Source organism: Loxodonta africana, chromosome 1, assembly GCF_030014295.1.
Source record: "Loxodonta africana isolate mLoxAfr1 chromosome 1, mLoxAfr1.hap2, whole genome shotgun sequence".
In the NCBI taxonomy this organism is placed as follows: Eukaryota; Metazoa; Chordata; class Mammalia; order Proboscidea; family Elephantidae; genus Loxodonta; species Loxodonta africana.
The window spans coordinates 159,732,714-159,750,363 of NC_087342.1; the positions used below are offsets into that span (position 1 = coordinate 159,732,714).

A 17,650-nucleotide genomic window follows, 5' to 3' on the forward strand; every position below is an offset into this window, starting at 1 on the left:
CTTTATTATATCAGATCTTAATTTTTCCCTTTGGCCATCTGGTGTTTTCATTTTTACTTCAACTTCTAATTAGCTGTCGTTGATTCTGAAACTCATCCTACTTCCTGGTCCCTGAAATTCCAATAATGTGAGAAAACTAAACCATTTAAATGTTGGGAACTGTTGTTTAGTAAAAGAGCCTTGAACCAGAATGTTATATCTGGGCTAGAAAACACTCCAAGGTGTCGCCTAGGGATTCTAAAAACATTAGGATCCTGAAGGCCCAGGACGTGCTTTTTTGCATTTAGCTCAATGTGTTTTTCTTTCTTCTTGTCTTTTTATGCAGCTGGAATGCTTGCTGACTCCTTTGCAAACTTCTAAGGCCAAGACCCCGAGGATTCCAGCTGGAGAATGCCGTCTGAACGCTGCCTCAGGTATATCCTTTAGGATGTGTTGTTGCTTGGTGTTGGGAGTCCTGAAATAGTCACGCTGCACATCCCTGCACCAAGGGCAGAGCAGAGCAGAGGCTCAGCAGATATTTGAATGAATTAAACAAACCAGAGAGAGCCCTTGGGAATTTAGTATGGTAGCACCAGGGCTAACTGCTGTGACCTAGTTACTGGTCAAACCTAGATACAGTTCATGTTTCTTTGAATGATACTACTTTTTTTTTTTTAATATTTTTCTTATTTAGGATGCCACCCTCCCTCTAACAAAAGGTGCACTACTATGAAGGTATATCATTCAAAAGTGAATCAGAAAGCCATAATATATATGTGGATATTGTCCCCCTTATTGCAATCATTTATCAAAATGCTCCTGACATTTTCTTCTAATACTTCATTTATTTAACAAATATTTATTGAGCCACACACTCAGCTCATTGCTGGGGATATAGCAGTGAATAAAATAGATAAGGTCCAGGCCCTTATAAAGTACATATTCTGTGTGGGAAACAGATATTAAACAAATAATCACACCAGTGACAATGCAAATTGTTAAAAGTGCTTTGAAGAAAAAACACAGGTTAGATACAGAAAGGAAGGGCTTTCCTGAGGAAGTGCTGTATAGCCTGAGATCTGAAGGAAGGGGTGACCTGGGACGTGCCAAGAGGCAGGGAGGAGGTTGACACCTTCCAAAAACTGAGAGGCAGCCAACGAGAAAATGCAGGACATTCATTTCCATATCCTCAGTGGAGGCAAGGCAAATCATTATCATTCTGTAAGGATGGATTTGTTTTGTCAAAAGACATTCAGAGGGAAGAATAAGAGTGATGATAAACCTAGAAATACATTTTTTTTTTTTAGGCGAAGAATTCATATTGTTATGATACTGAACAGGTTTCAGTAGAGCTTCCCGAATAAGATTGTCTGAAAGACTAGGTAAAAAGGCCTGGCTATCTACTTAAAAAATCAGTCAGTGAACCAGTGGGTCACGAAGATTCAATCCTTTTGTGCATGGGCTTGCCATGACTTGGAGGCTGACTTCATGGCAACTAAGAACAACAATTAAATACTGAGTCTGGCTTTCTTTCATGGCTCTGAAGCTACCAGAAGTAATTCATTCAAAAACGTGTTCAGGAATGAGAGCATTGCTACCAGAGTGCAGTGTCTCTGCACTCCTTGTATAAGCCTGTTGCTCTAGATTAGTGGTTCTCAATGGGAGATGATTTTAACCCTCAGGGGGCATTTGGTAATGTCTGGAGACACTTTGGAGCCCTGGTGGTGCAGTGGTTAAAAGCTCGGCTGCTAACCAAAAGGCCAGCAGTTCAAATCCACCAGCCACTCCTTCTACTCTGTCCTATAGGCTCGCTGTAAATTGGAATCGACTTGTCGCCAACAGGTTTGGCTTTTTTTTTTTTTTTAAAGACAAACCCTGGTGGTGTAGTGGTTAAGAGCTATGGCTCTTAACCAAAAGATTGGCAGTTCGAATCCACCAGGTGCTCCTTGGAAACTGTATGGGGCAGTTCTACTCTGTCCTATAGTGTTACTATGAGTTGGAATCAACTCAACAGCAATGGGTTTGGTTCTGGTTTTTTTTTTTTTGGTTGTCACTGATGAGGGGTGGTAGTGGTGAAAGGTGATATTGGCATCTAGTGGGTAGATAAAAACATCCTACAATGTTTAACAGGGCCAGAGATCCTGTTAAACATCGTACAATGCACAGGGCAGCCCCTCACAACAAAGAATGATATGGCCCCAAAGGTGAATAGTGCTGAGTCTGAGAAACCTTGCTCTAGATCTATCATCCAACCAGTACAGCACACAGAGATCATTGTGTCTGGTCTGTCATCACCACGATTAAGTAAAAAAAATTCCTTGACTACCAGGATCAGTGCGCATTCACCTCAAAATAAATTTTTACTTAAAATCTGCCATTCCTGTTTTTATTAGTCAACCCTTATCCTACCACCATCTGTTCTCCACAGCACCATTATCTCCATAATGGTCTTTCCTTCTCTGCTGAAACCCAGCCCCTACCTTTCCCCACCTTCCAAACCCTTCTACCGCCCCGTGTAACTGCTGTACCCTGACGCATGCTCCCCTGTATCACTTCTAAAAGCTCTGCTGACCTTCCTGTTCTTCCCTGAGGCACCACTTCTCTTGTAGCCCTCTCAGATGATGACATTATTATTTCTTCACACTTCATGTATTTCAGGGCTAGGTAAAGATATATTTGTCCCCTGAGATAGTTTTATTTCTAGATCGTTACTCCTCAAACTGGTTATTAGAGAAAGCAACAAGAAAAACATGTTCTTCTGAAGGTTGTGCCCTTCAACTCCGTCACCCTCTCCTCCTCCCCATGTTGTTTGTCAGGGTCATTTCCCTGAGCATGTTTGCACCTGGCTTACCACCTTCCTTGTCGTTGCAAACCCTTGAAAATCTTCCAGAGCCCTTAATATCCACATGGAGATGCTGCCCAATGTGATGGCTCTTGGATCCTCAAGCTACTTCTCCAAAAACCATCTTCTGCTTCAACTCAGCCACCAACTCCCATGGCCACACCTTGGACCTCATCAGGCCCAGTAGTTGCTCTACTTCTGAACTCACTAAATCAGCCACTTTACTTCTACCAGGACCTCTTCTTCTAGTTTGTTGATTTACCTACCTATGGTTGAACTTTGACCTCATTGCAATGCCTAGTTTGCTGTCCTTGCTACTTTCTACTAATCCATCAATCCTTTCTTTCCCTTATTTCACTCCTAATCGAGATTCTAATTTCTTCTAATTTAGATTCTATGGGTCATCATTTCAGCATCACTCTTGCTAAATCCTTAATTTCTCTTGTTCCCTGTATTGTGTCATCTTCCTGAAAATATCCAAACCCAGATTAGCCACTATCCATATTTCCATGCCTGTGTTGTCTAGTGGAGACTGGTTCCACTAAAACGTTCGATTCAACAAACCATAAAAGGCCCAGAGTTTTAGTATGTGTTTCTGGTCTGCTTACTCCCTCCTTCTGACTACTCAAAGAGTAGCTGCTCTTTGTCAGAACTAAACCCAACCCTGCTTCTGTGCTCTGAATCTCATCTTTCTTATCTTCTCATCAGCCTTCTGTTGATTGTCTCTCGTCTGTGTTCTTGAGACACAGCTGTGCTTCTGTCACCCCTCTATGCACATGAGTCACAGATTTGCATCTGTAGCCAAAATCTCTTTCTGAGTTCCATGAATCAAACTACATAGTTCACATCTATTCTTGGGTATCTTAAAGACAACTCAACCCGCAACATGTCTGAAACCAAACTCACTATCTTTCTATCCTGTAGTCATGATCCTCTTCCACTGTCCCCTATTCCAGGAATTTCAAGTTGTATAATCCAGAAACTTAGGAGTCTTCCTGGGGACCTCCCACCTACCCACTTCCATATCTAAGCCATCACCAAGGCCTATAGATATTTCCTCCTAAATAGTTTTCAAACCCATTCATCTCACTAAAACTCTAGCCCCACGCTCCAGTCCAAGGCCCAAGTCCATTAGTCACCTGAACTACAGCCACAGGTCTGCTCTACTCTGGCTCAGTCTCCCAGACTACTCTTGGAACTACAGCCAGAGTGAACCTTTTTCTGTGACTTCCCATTGCTCTTAGGATAAACTAGCTCAGAATTCCTGCATGAGTGTCTTCTTACCCTCTGCTGCTCAGGCCTAATCTTTACCATGCTCTCCCTTGTTCTCAATGTTCCAGCCGTTGATGGTCCATAGACACACTGTGTAAGGAGCATGTTCCCTGCCACAGAACTGTAGCACTTGCTATTTTCCTGCCTGGAAAACTCTTCTCTCCACTTCTTATCGGTGTAATTTGTTCTCATCCTTTAGCCCTCAATTTCTTCAGGGAGACCAGGTTATTTGATTAATTTGTAACCGTCCCAATAAACCAAATGTTCCATGAAGGCTGTTACTCAGCCTTGTTTGTTCATTGTAGTATCCCCAGTACCTAGCTCAATACCTGGCACAGACTGAATAAACATTCGTTGAGATAAGAAGGAAGGAGAGAAGGGAGAGAGGGAGGAAGGAAAGAAGGAAAAAGAAAAGAAAGCTACTTGACTGTTTTTGATACATACATTACATAATACCATTATTGATAGCCTTAATTGAAAACTACTTGCATATTTTTTGCATATCTAAGTACTAAGTAAACAGAGAAATTGACTTGAATTTTTTAGCTTAAAATGCACATGCTTAAAACCTCGCATCAGTTTTAGAATTTACATCTTACAAACTGACTGAATGAAGCCGAAATTTATTCTATGAAAATGAGATCCTACGGGTTTTCTGTGATCAAAAATGATAGCTCATGAACTCAAAGTAGTGATTTGTACTAAAGCAGTGCTTCACTGTAAATAGGGCTTACGACGTTATATCGTGCTCTGCTTTTGATTGATTAGTTTGTGCAATCAATTCCAGAAAGAAAGCTAAAAGCTGGAAGTCGTGAATAGTGCTGTTCTCTAAGACCTGATTTATTTATCTCCCCTGATATACAGAGGATACCGATATATGGCAATCAAATGACTGCTCCCTAGCATCATGGTAAAGTGATCTGTCTGCTCAGGGAGTCTGGGGCTTCACTCTTGCACCAGAGGCAGAGGCTTGGCCCTGTGGGATGGAGCCAGCGCCGCTCTCAACAGGCTCACCTGAGGCCCTGATAGAGTTCAGGTGGAAAGACATAGAAGGATACATCTCTCTGGGAACTTCTGAACCTGAGCTGTCCAATAGAGCTATAATGCAAACCATATACAGTGAAACCTTTGAGAGCCGGAACTCAAGGGGACTACTTTGTTTTTCTGCGTCTCTCAAGTTTTCCTTTGATCCTTGAAATGAGACAAGGTCGCAGTCTTATCACTTTTCTATTGCTCGTTTTAGTGGAAAATATTTGGATTTTCCTACTTTGACAGGTTTCTGCCTTACACAGGTTCTGGCTTTGGCAGGTTTTACTGTATATAATTCAAAATTTTCTAGTACCAGCATTTTAAAAAAGTAAAAAGAAACAAGTGAAATTAATTTTAACAATGTCATTTATTCAACCCAATGTATTATAATTGCAACATGTAATCAATATAAAAATATTAAGGAGATATTTTGCATTCTTTTTTTCATACTATGTCTTTAGAATCCAGTGTGCATTTTATACTTAGCAGCACATCTCAAATTCATTAGCCACATTTCAAGTGCTCAATAACCACACGTGGCTAGTGGTTACTATATTGGATGGTGCAGTTCTAGGGGAACCCTTCAGAGAAGAGGATATTGTGGTTACCTGGGGAAGCCAGGTCCCTCTCTACATTTCTCTGCAAATTTTCAGGTAGCACCTTCAGCTGCTAACTGAAAGGTTAGAGGTTCAAGTCCACCCAGAGGCACCTTGGAAGAAAAGCGTGATGACTCACTTCTGAAAAATCAGACATTGAAAACCCTATGGAGCACAATTCTACTCTGACACACATGGGGTTGCCATGAGTCAAAGTCAACTTGAGGACAACTGTTAAAAAAAAGGAAAAAGTTTCTTAGATTGAAGACTTTTCCCGATTTTTAAATGACACTTAATTCTGTGTTCCTTAGGCAAATCTGGCCCCTGCTTTATGTCTGTTTTTGAGTAACTTAGGAAATTTTAGGAGTTTGATTTGCTTTCTCTCCTCTTTGTTTCCCAAATAGTGGTGGGTCAGTGTCCTAAGTTGGAGGTTTAGTTTGCTAATTTGGCATAAAGTATAGATGCCAAGGGAGTTGTTGGCAGGCATGTGTGTGTTCCCCATCTTAATTTAGGAATGGTTTCATTATAGTGTTTGATTCACATCCTTCTTGGTTTATAATTATTGACCTCACATAGTGGGCCTGTCACCTTCCAGCTGTGTTCTGTGGCCACATGTGCCTAAATGTGTACAGGGTCAAGGTCTTTTGTAGATTTGTATCTGAGAGTGGAGTGGAGTCACTTTCAAATGTAATAATGACTTGTTGATTAGTAGGCCTTTATTTCTTGCCAAATATATGAGTGTTTGTTTCTGCTTCTAAGGATTCCTAACATATTGGTTCTAAAATATTTAGCATCTCATGCCAAGTGTTGTCTTAAATATTTAGCATGTTGTTTTCTTTAAGCCTGAGTGTTTCAAGCTCAGCTGAATGATCCTGTGAAATTGTACAGCATCAGAATTGTCTGAGAACTGAGCCCTTTATTCTTTGCCAAATTTCAGTTTACAGCTGCTCTTTCCCTGGCAAGATTTATTCACTGTCGATAGATGTCTGAAATGCAAATACTGATTCGGTCTTAATAGTAGGGACACAAATTGTGGCACTATATTTGGAAAATGAGTAAGGAAACGTTTTAAGGCAATTATTTCAATATATTCATCTTTCCCACTACATATGAAATTTCAAAATATATTTATGTAGCATTTAAGGTTATATAAGCAGGGGGAAAAATTATAAAAGTTAGCAAATAAATTTTCTAAGATTATAAAGAAAAAAAAATTATAGTAACTAAAATTTATATTTTATCCCTAAACTTACCTTAGTCCCAGTATAAAGATAAACATTTTTGAAGCATGATTTCAAACATTTCTTAACACTCTCTCATGTTATGTTCATGTATATTATTCTAAAAGATAAATTTGATTTGAGATTATATATAACGTAAGGATAAAATTAATATTTTTGTGATTTTTTTCCCTCAAGCATGGATTTTTGAGACCTTTACAGATTGCCTTTTTTTTTTTTTTTAAGCAATAAATGGAATAACATTACTGTGTTCTTCATGATGTTTCTTCAGTTTTCTTATCTGTAAAGTAGAGGTGATGACAGTACCCTCCTTGCAGGGTTGTTGTGAAGATTAAATGAGTTAATAATTATAAATCACTAATAATTAATTCATGGAACATAATAAGTGCTATGTGTTTGGTAATACATAAAAGTATCATCTTTTTAGAAATGATATTTTAAAGACTATCCAAAATCTCTCCTTTGCTGATATAATACTTGTATTATTTTATTCCCTCATCTCTTTAATTGAGCGATGCTAACTAATCTCCATTCTAGGCTTTGCATAAAAAAATTGTAAAAAATTACTTATGCTTCCCAAAGACTTTTATTAATTTTACAAATCTGCCTAGAGATAGAGTCACTACATGATGCTACTAGATGCTACATTTCAACTGAAAATAACCCTCCCACCTTCCCATGAGAACTACTTATAGCATCACCTCCTGACAAGTTATGTTTCATTCCATGGTTCTGACATTTCTGATGCTCCTCTGCCAACAGTGTCTAATAAAGCTTACTGATAGCCTCCTGATACTTCATGGGAAGCATTTGGTTAATTTTAAGGAGGTGATGTGTACCTAACTGTACTGTAGCAGCCAGCCGGCACCACAGGTTGAGCAGAGGCTTTCAAATAAATCAGCCATGCAGACTGGGCTGGTGGAGACACCCTGGCTCCCCTGAGGAGCTCTTTCATATCCATAGAGAGCGGTTGGATGTAGGAACTGTTGGGACAGGAGAGCTGATGCTCTGTCATACCTATGGTATCTTTACTGAGCTTTTTAAAAAAGTCTGTAGGCCAGAAAAAGGAAAATGAGTATCCTGTGGCCTGATGGCCCTCACTCTCATTTGGTGAGTATGATACTACCGGAACATCTCAGCTCACCTTAGTCAATTGCCAGTTCCAAGGCCTTAAAACATCGTAGAGGTTTTCATTGATCTAAGCTGGAATCATCCATAGCTATTTATAAGTTCAGTTTGCGTTTTGTATTTATGGCATTCAATTCTGTATCGTTTTAGGAAGATATGGAATTTCACCTAGGAGTTTTAAAAGGAAATAAGGATAAGTGGTTTAGAATGAGATAGACGGGGAAGGGGTAAATTTTACAATGGATAAGTTAAGCAATTTTACGAAAAAGGACAGAAAACAAAATTGTATGTTCACTCATAAATTTACTACAGTAATCACACATAGACATTGAAGACTGATAATATAAAGACATTTTACTTTTAGCTTAAATTTGTTTTCATTTACAACAGCATTTCCTGTGATGTTCTCCTTGTGGTACATAATCTCCCAGGTTTAACAATAAGCTGCTATGATTTAGCTGCCTCTTACATGGGATGGTCACCAACATCCCTTTTTCCCTAACCAACATTTGCTCAGTTGTCTTTTGTTTATTAATGCAGTATGAATCCTTATGGAGACACAGTAACTTCCTGTATCTCTGATGAGTGATCCAGGTCTAATGAATTTCTGTGATGGATGAGTACATGGCTGTGATCACATTCTGATTTTGCCCTAATAATCTTATGCAGGTAATACAAAGCTAGAGAAAGAGACAGAGACCTAGAGAGGGATCCCAGAGAGGACACACACACACGAATGCACGCACGCATGCACACATGTGCATACACACCTAGATGCACATCCAGAGAAGGTTTTGCATCCAGAGATGTATACATACTGAGGGGACTTCGACCACAGACATGGGACAATATGCAGATACAGACAGACAGGCAGGCACACAAACGCGAATTCAGAAAGAGATGCACTAATAGAAGACAGAAAGAGACAGACACAGACCAAGACCCTGCAGGGTGGAGAGGCAGAGAAAATCAGAAAAAAGGAGAGCCAGAAATGGGTGAAAGAGCATGAATAGGAAGATCACTCCACTGTGGACATAGTGCAGTGGAATCAGCGATCCCTGAGTCAATGTTGAAGCAGTGAGAGAACATGAGGGAACCCAGGCCTGGTGAAAGTAAGAATGTTGACTTAACTACTCTCCTTCACAGTATTCAAGAAATGCTGACAGGCCAGAGGCTCTGCCACTCTGAATCTCACAACGATAGTGTCCTGGCAGCGCTGAATCAGCAGAGAAGTGATGGCATCCTCTGCGATGTCACCCTGATTGCTGAGGAACAGAAATTCCATGCTCACAAGGCAGTCCTAGCAGCATGCAGCGACTATTTCCGGGTAAGTCAAGGTAGCTTGTTTCTTTCTCTTAGGATATCAATGAGCAAAGAATGTCAAAACTACCTGAGCTGTCACCCAGTCAGCAGCCAATCAGATGGTAGTCCCCAGAATTGTGAATGTTGCGGGTGTGTGTTCTTTCCTGGTCAGAATGAGATTTGGGGCCCCATTGGAATCCTCCCTGAGCTGCACACTTGCATGACCCTTGATAGAGGGCAAACATCTCCTTTGCATCTGAGCCAAGGGGCACGTAACACTCTGCAACCATCAGAAAATGTGGCATTGTAATGCTTCATAATGGGGTGTGGGTTGGGGCTGGATGTTTCTGGAGATGGAAGAAACAATCTGTAAAACAAGTTGTTAAAACATTAAAAAAAAAGTTACCATGGAGTCGACTTGGACTCATGGCGGTCCCATGTATTACAGAGTAGAACTACTCCATAGAGTTTTCTTGGCTGTAAACATTATGGAAGCAGATCGTTACTGGATGGGTTTCTTCTGCAGTGCCGCTGGGTGTGTTTGAACCACCAACCTTTAGGATGTCCCTAAATATATGTAGTATTTCTAATTTTCTGTGCATGTTCTTTTCTTAACACTCTCTATTTGCTCTAGGGACATGGACACAACTGGCAAAATGGACCTTTGTGTCTGACATATGGGTGTCTTTGTTGCTGAAGAAGACAGAGTGTTGTCTTGTTAAGCAGAACTTTGAAATTTATTAATGGCTAATGTTTTTTATTATTATTATTTTTTTTTTTTATAGGGCCATGTAATTGCTGGCCTTTGAAGATGAAAGTTTTGACTATAGCTAATTAATGCCATTTACTTAGCATTTACTGTAATTCTGATGGTGGACAGAGGACTTTATGTGCATATCTCATTTAATCTTCACAACAACCCATTATACAGACACACACATACTATTGAAATAACCATTTTATATAGAAGGAAACTGGATCTCAAAGTTTAAATAATTTACCCAAAGTCACAAAGTTTATAAGTGACAGATTTAGAATTGAATTACAAGTCTGACATTTAACCAGAATGTAGTCTTCCTCTTATGAGAATATGAGGAAAAAAAAACCTTGACAGTTATTAGCCAGAATTTTTTGAAATATTGATTTCTGTGTATACATTAATTCAATTCTTATTTAATTTCTTTTTTAGTGTTATTTTAATTAACTAGCGACTAGGTAGCAACTGTATAAAAACATAAGAGTACAAAAAGCTAAATAAATTTGGAATATAAATATAATTGTGGATTAAAAAAAAAAATTCCACCCCCCAAAGCCTCAAAATTATACTGAAACACGAATGAGGCCCTTGGCAGTATATTGGTAATAAGCTTGTTTTTGATGTTTAAGAGAAAATATTAAATGTAGTCAGTTGCCGTTTAGCACTTACAGAGAATTTTCAAAGATGCAAATTCATAAAATAAAGCATTTTTTAAAAAGTGTTATTAGATATGATAAAACCGAGTAACGTAGAAAATAAAAAGGTAATTGCTTGAAATCTCTGTTTCGAAAATAAAAACTAAACCATTAAAATGGAAGCAGAATATTTGTAAAGTGACCTTTCAGTTCCATTAATATAATGATACATTTTATACCCTTTCATTTTGCCAGGTATTAATCTTCCAGAAAGTTTATATTATTCAGAGGATTTTTGAGCAACAAAATACTTTGGATTATGTGCACATCATATGAGTTTTGTCTTCTTGTTGACTGTAATGTAGCATTCTTGGTGCTTAGCTTCCCTCATTTTAGTCTCTACCTATTGGGTTTTGCATTTACTTTTTGGAAATGGTTTGCTTTTGTGCAAATGTGTATGTGAAAGTGTGTATGTGAGAGAGAGAGAGTGCGAGCGAGTGTATTTCACCTGTTGTTCGCATTTAACAGTGTTAGTGCTGTTGTTATTTTGCTGGTTTTGGTTGCATTGAGTTAATTCCGACTCATGGTGACCCCGTGTGTACAGCAGAACTGCTCCATCGGGAGTTTTTCATTTCTTTGACCTCAATGCCCCCATATTCTGGTGGGTTATACACAGAGCACCTTCTTTATAATACCTGTGTTATAAAGCCTATGAAGTAAACTTTATTATTCTCGTTTTCAAGATGAGGAAACTAAAGTACCGTATGTTTAAATAACTTGCCCAATGTCTGCCAGATATTAGTAGAAGAGCCATTTTTCACACATCTGTTTCCCAGAGAACCAAATTGTGTTTTTCCCAGTTAAGCAATGTAGCCTGCTAGATTCATACAGTTGGTTCAATTTCACAGCTTGCTCGTGAGATGAAAAATAAGTGACTTGTGTACTAATTGTTCAGATAGAGAAACCAAAACGAAACTGGAACAGTTGGCACTTAACTCTTTTCTAGGCACTGTGCTAAGTGCTCGAGTTTCAATATTTAACCAGAATTAGACTGAGCCCTCTAGAAGCTTATTGTATAGATATTATGCTGGAAGTATTTTTGCCTTGTACTTTGTGTCTTTGGAGCCCTGGTGGCACAGTGATTAAGAGCTTGGCTGCTAAACCAAAAGGTCAGCAGTTCAAATCTACCAGCTGCTCCTTGGAAACCCTATGGGGCAGTTATACTCTGTCCTGTAGTGCCTCCAGGAGTCGAAATCAAGTCAATGTCAACGGGTTTGGTTTAGTTTGGTTGTATCTTTGATTAGCTTTTGCTGCTTGACAAACCACCCTAAAACATAGAGGCTGGGTGTTTCCTCTGGTCTGGCCAGTGCAGCTGATCAATGTCAGATTCACTCTTATATCAGCAACCACTTGAAGGGTTGTCTGGAGGCTGGGTGATTTACATCGGCCTTGTTCACATGTTTTTTGGCTGGGGTGATAGTGGAAATTGAACCATTTATTTCTCATCATCCAACAGGCTAGCCTGGGCTTCTTCACATGCAACTAGATTCTAAGAATAGTAAGAGGGCAAGTCTCAATGCCCAATGCTTTACAAACCTCTACTTTGTAACATTTACTAATGTTCCACTGGCCCAGCAAGTCACATGGCCAAGCCCAGATTCAATGTGGTAGGCTGGTACCAAAGGGAATGCATACAGGAAGGGGAAGAATTTGTGGCCATTTTGGCAGGTAACCACTGTCAAGGGCTGTCAAGGATCTGAGATTTTATCCTATGTCCAATCTAACAATTAACCTACCATAGTTCCCTTTCTTCATGCCCTGTTTATACTCTTAGAAGAGAAGTCACTAGTCTGATTCAATTAGCATTTGACTAATGCCATATCATGTCTATACTGCTGAAATTAAGCCTAATTTTTATTATTTTTTAAAATCATTGTTACTTGGCTGAAGAATGAGTTTTCACACATTCTTTTAAAAAGTTTAGAAATCAGTCAGAGGCAAAAGGACAAATATTGTATAAGACCGCTATTATAAGATCTTGAAAAATAGTATAAACTGAGAAGAACACATACTTTTGTGGTTACGAGAGGGGGAGGGAGGGAGGGAGGGAGAGGGTTTTTTACTGATTAATTAGCGGATAAGAACTGCTTTAGGTGAAGGGAAGGACAACACTCAATACATGGAAGGTCAGCTCAACTGGACTGGACTGGACCAAAAGCAAAGAAGTTTCCGGGATAAAATGAATACTTCAAAGGTCAGCGGAGCAAGGGTGGGGGTTTGGGAACCATGGTTTAAGGGGACTTCTAAGTCAATTGGCAAAATAATTCTATTATGAAAACATTCTGCATCCCACTTTGAAATGTGGCGTCTGGGGTCTTAAATGTTAACAAGCGGCCACCTAAGATGCATCAATTGGTCTCAACCCACCTGGAGCAAAGGAGAATGAAGAACACCAAGGTCACACGACAACTAAGAGCCCAAGAGACAGAAAGGGCCACATGAACCAGAGACCTACATTATCCTGAGACCAGAAGAACTAGTTGGTGCCCGGCCACAATCGATGACTGCCCTCACAGGGAGCACAATAGAGAACCCCTGGGGGAGCAGGAGATCAGTGGGATGCAGACCCCAAATTCTCATAAAAAGACCATACTTAATGCTCTGGCTGTGACTAGAGGAATCCCGGCGGTCATGGTCCCCAAACCTTCTGTTGGCACAGGATGGGAACCATCCCCGAAGACAATTCATCAGACATGAAAGGGACTGGACAGTGGGTGGGAGAGAGATGCTGATGAAGAGTGAGCTAATTATATCAGGTGGACACTTGAGACTGTGTTGGCATCTCCTGTCTGGAGGGGGGATGGGAGGATAGAGAGAGTTGGAGGCTGGCAAAGTTTTCACGAAAGGAGAGACTGGAAGGGCTGACTCATTAGGGAGAGAGCAAGTGGGAGTAAGGAGTAAGATGTATATTAACTTATATGTGACAGACTGATTGGATTTGTAAATGTTTACTTGAAGCTCAATAAAAGTTAATAATAAAAAAAAAAGTTTATAAACCTGATTTTCTAGGAAATCATAGTACTGTGTGTTCAACTGTTCCTTATTCCTATTTTAGGTAAAAAAGGCTGATATTAACTCCCAGGCCATGATAGAAGACATGAGACTCCTGGGTCAGTGATGAACAGTTTATTACTCACAGCAACAGCAGTAGCAGGACCTCAGCATTTTTGCACCTGTTCCTTGGGCATGTCCTACAAGGTGACATGAAGAGGGCCAGGTAACACCTGTATATGGTAGGTTGCATTATAGAAAAGGGACATTGAGCTTAAGGAAACTGAATCTTTTATATAGTAGGTAGTAAACATGCCTGCCTTTTTCTCTTGAGGAAGACGTTATCTTTATTGTACTGGGCAGTAAGCATGCTTACCCTTTGCTATGGAAGGAGAAACTATGATAAGCAAGCCTGCCCTTTGCTCCCGAGGGCAACAGCGGCTTTGCCTTCCAAGGCTGTTTTCTACAGAACGATCCTCAAAAAGAGAGTCCCAAACAAAATGCAATCAGTGCCTCACTCACAGTAAATGCAGAAATACAAAAGACCTGTGGAGAACTGTCTCCTCACCTAGAATTATGTATACGCCTGTCTTGTCTCTTATTCTCTACCAGTCTAAAAACGCCTGAAAACAGGCTCCTGTCTTAGTAATTTCTGTATCTCTCACAGTACTTATAATATTGCTTTGTACTTAGTACTCAATAAATATTTATTGAATGAATCAAGATATATTTTCTAATTGTCTTAAAATTCCATATATATTTTAATTTTTAATATCCTAAATATTAAAAACATGCAAGTTACTCATGAATTTTTCTTTCTAGGGGACTGAGTGATCTGTTCTAGAGTGATCTGTTCAAGGAAATTAAGTATTTTGATATAAATTAGATTTTTGTACTTTGTACTCTTATATTGGAAACCCTGGTGGCTTAGTGGTTAGGAGCTATGGCTGCTAGACCAAAGGGTCAGCAGTTTGAATCCACCAGGCGCTCCTTGGAAACTCTATGGGGCAATTCTACTCTGCCCTATAGGGTCGCTATAAGTTGGAAATTGACTTGAAGGAAATGGGTTTGGGTATTCCGATTATTTTGAATCCAAAATAATTGCTGTGACTGAGGAAAGGTGGGAATACCAGAGTGAGGATAAGGCCCAAGCTTTGATATAAACTGTTCGTTTACATTGGTCTGGGAGTTAATATCAGCCTTTCTCACCTAAAATAGGAATAAGGAACAGTTGAACACAAAGTATAGTGGTTTCCTAGAAAATCAAGTTTGTAAACTTTTAAAAGAATGTGTGAAAACTCATTCTTCAGCCGAGTAATAATGATTTTAAAAAATAATAAAAATTAAGCTTAATTTCAGCAGTATAGACACAATATGGCATTAGTCAAATGCTAATTGAATCAGACTAGTGACTTCTAAGAGCATAAAGCAGGGCATGAAGAAAGGGATAAGCTTAGGAGTCAGACCTGGGTTTGAATACAGGGGCAGGGACTCTATCTATCTGTTCACCATTATTTCCCATGGTACCTGGCAAACAGTAGGTGCTATTTTAATTAACATTTGTTAGGTCATTCACCCTCTTACAGCCTCTATAAGCACTGGTAAGTCGTCTTACTTCCATGAGCCTGTGTTTTCTCGTCGGTGATTGATGACCATAAAGCATAATTCTCAGGATGGGTTGCTATGGAGATTTAGATGCGATAAAAGGTATAAAGCATTAAGTGCAGTATCTGACACACATGGTAGACCTTCAATAAAAGTTAGCTGTTTCACTCCTCGGAGTAGCTTATGCTTCCTGTCATACCCTGCCTGGGCTCTGGTGTGAAGAAAGGGCAGTTAATTTTAGATTCAGCTGGTTCCACCTTTTGAGGATCCAGAATAGCTTTTTGTCCCATCCTTCCTTTTCTTTTCATTTTCTGAGTCTGATGCCTCCTTCCTTCTTGCTTAGAACATTGGGGTAACCTCTCGTTGTCCTCTTTCCAAACTCTTATGTGTGACTGCGTGATCGACATTTACTCCCCTGCTCAGGCCCTCCAGTGCTCCTCAGTGTCTGTCTACCAGACTCCCACAGTGCGCCTTCATAATATCTCATCATCATTCATGTCCCACCCTGTTCCCCCATCTGCTCATCTCATGCAGCCACGAAGCTCCCCAAACATACTCTTTCCCACTTCAGGCCTTTCTACTTCTTGGCCTTGTTGATGACAATTCCTTCCTGTTGTGCTCACCTCTCCATCTACCCTGGCCATCTTCTGTGGTTTATTGTAATTGACAACAAGTAAGTCTTTCACAAAGTCTTATATGACCACCCTGTCACCTATCCAAGTTCATATACAAGGTCCCCCTTTTATGAAATCTTAAAACTTTCAGCTTGTCCCCTTCAAGAAATTAAGGATTATGTACTATGTATTATAGCCCCATTCATCAGTAACTTCTCTGAGTGGGAGATTGACTAGCCTAAAACTATGCACCAAGTTGAGTAATCTAGAACTATGTACTAAGTGAAGGTCCATCAAAATACCACCGAATAAAAATGAATGAGGAGGGATTGAACCAGAGTTAGCAGGAGAAATTAGGGACTTTGTAATCTAGAGTGTGTGTGTGACAGAGAGACAGGGATGAATCAGCCTTTTATTTGCTTTCCCCTTGGCAGCCCTTCCAACAGATGGGGCAGTAAATTGCAGGGCCCCAACCTGGGCAGTTCTGGGCTGTGGGCCACCCTGTAGTGTCTGAAGACATTTGTTTAATGTTTGCTACCCCTAGCTTATATCTCCATGAACACCTACGCTTTCTTGGCTGGCCAACGAAGCAGATGTCTTGACTGTCTAGCATAGTTTCATATATGTGTTAGTAAAGTGATTCAAATATGACATTTTGAAAAGTTAAATATTTGAACATCTTTTCTCCTTAGAGCATGGGTATGCTTCCATCTATGAAATTTTTAGTTTCGAAAGAGAAAATAAAGCCCATGATAAAAAATCTGTTTTCCATGTATTTTTTCTAATCATACTCTCCCATCGCTATTTGACTAATATACGGCATAAAACAAACAAACAGACTGAAAAACAGTTGCTGTTGAGTCAGTTCCCCCTTATGGTGACACTGTGTGTTTTAGAGTAGAACTGTTCTTCATAGGGTTTTCAATGGCTGTGAACATTTGGAAGCAGATCACCAGGCCTTTGTTCCGAGGCACCTCTGAGTGGATTCAAACCACCGAGCTTTAGTTAGCAGCCAAGCCCTTAAGTATTTTTGCCACCCAGGGACTCCAAAATGGCATAAAAGGCTATTAAATAATTATATATTATATAATTAGAGAAGCCCTGGTGACGCATTGGTTAAGAGTTCAGGCTGCTAATCAAAAAAAAAAAAGGTTGGCAGTTTGAATCCACCAGCTGCTCCATGGAAACCCTATGGGGCAGTTCTGTTCTCTTCTATAGGGTTGCTATGAGTCGGAATAATTAGAAATAATTTTTTTAATTTAATAAAAATTTGTTAATATGTACTGTTTTTTAGACATTGTAAATTAATTCATAGCCTATAGGAGATAAAGGTTAGTGAAAAAATAGCTATAATATAGTATAATAGGTATTAAGGATTTAGGATGATGTGAGGCTCAAAACCTCATATTAATCTCTCTTCACCCTCTGACATTTTAAAATTAATAATAATGCCTGACATTAATTGAACATCTACTGTGCTCCAGGTACTTATTTTAATGCTTTATGTATATCGTCTCATTTAATCCTCTAAAGAAACCTGTAGGGTGGCTATTGTTATTACCACCTCCATTTTAGAAATAAAGAAAAGGAGGCCCAAAA

General features: G+C 39.6%; 1 protein-coding gene across 7 annotated transcripts in view; it reads left to right on the forward strand.

The window, feature by feature from the left end:
• Positions 1-390: 390 nt before the first annotated feature.
• Positions 391-17,650, forward strand: part of KLHL32 (kelch like family member 32) — a 171,632-nt gene continuing 154,372 nt past the window's right edge. For all 7 annotated transcript variants that reach the window (XM_003404332.4, XM_023543695.2, XM_023543692.2 and 4 more), the window contains exons 1-2: positions 391-413; positions 9,234-9,414. In XM_003404332.4, the coding sequence (XP_003404380.1) occupies positions 391-413; positions 9,234-9,414 (204 nt within the window). The remainder of the gene's footprint in view (positions 414-9,233; positions 9,415-17,650) is intronic.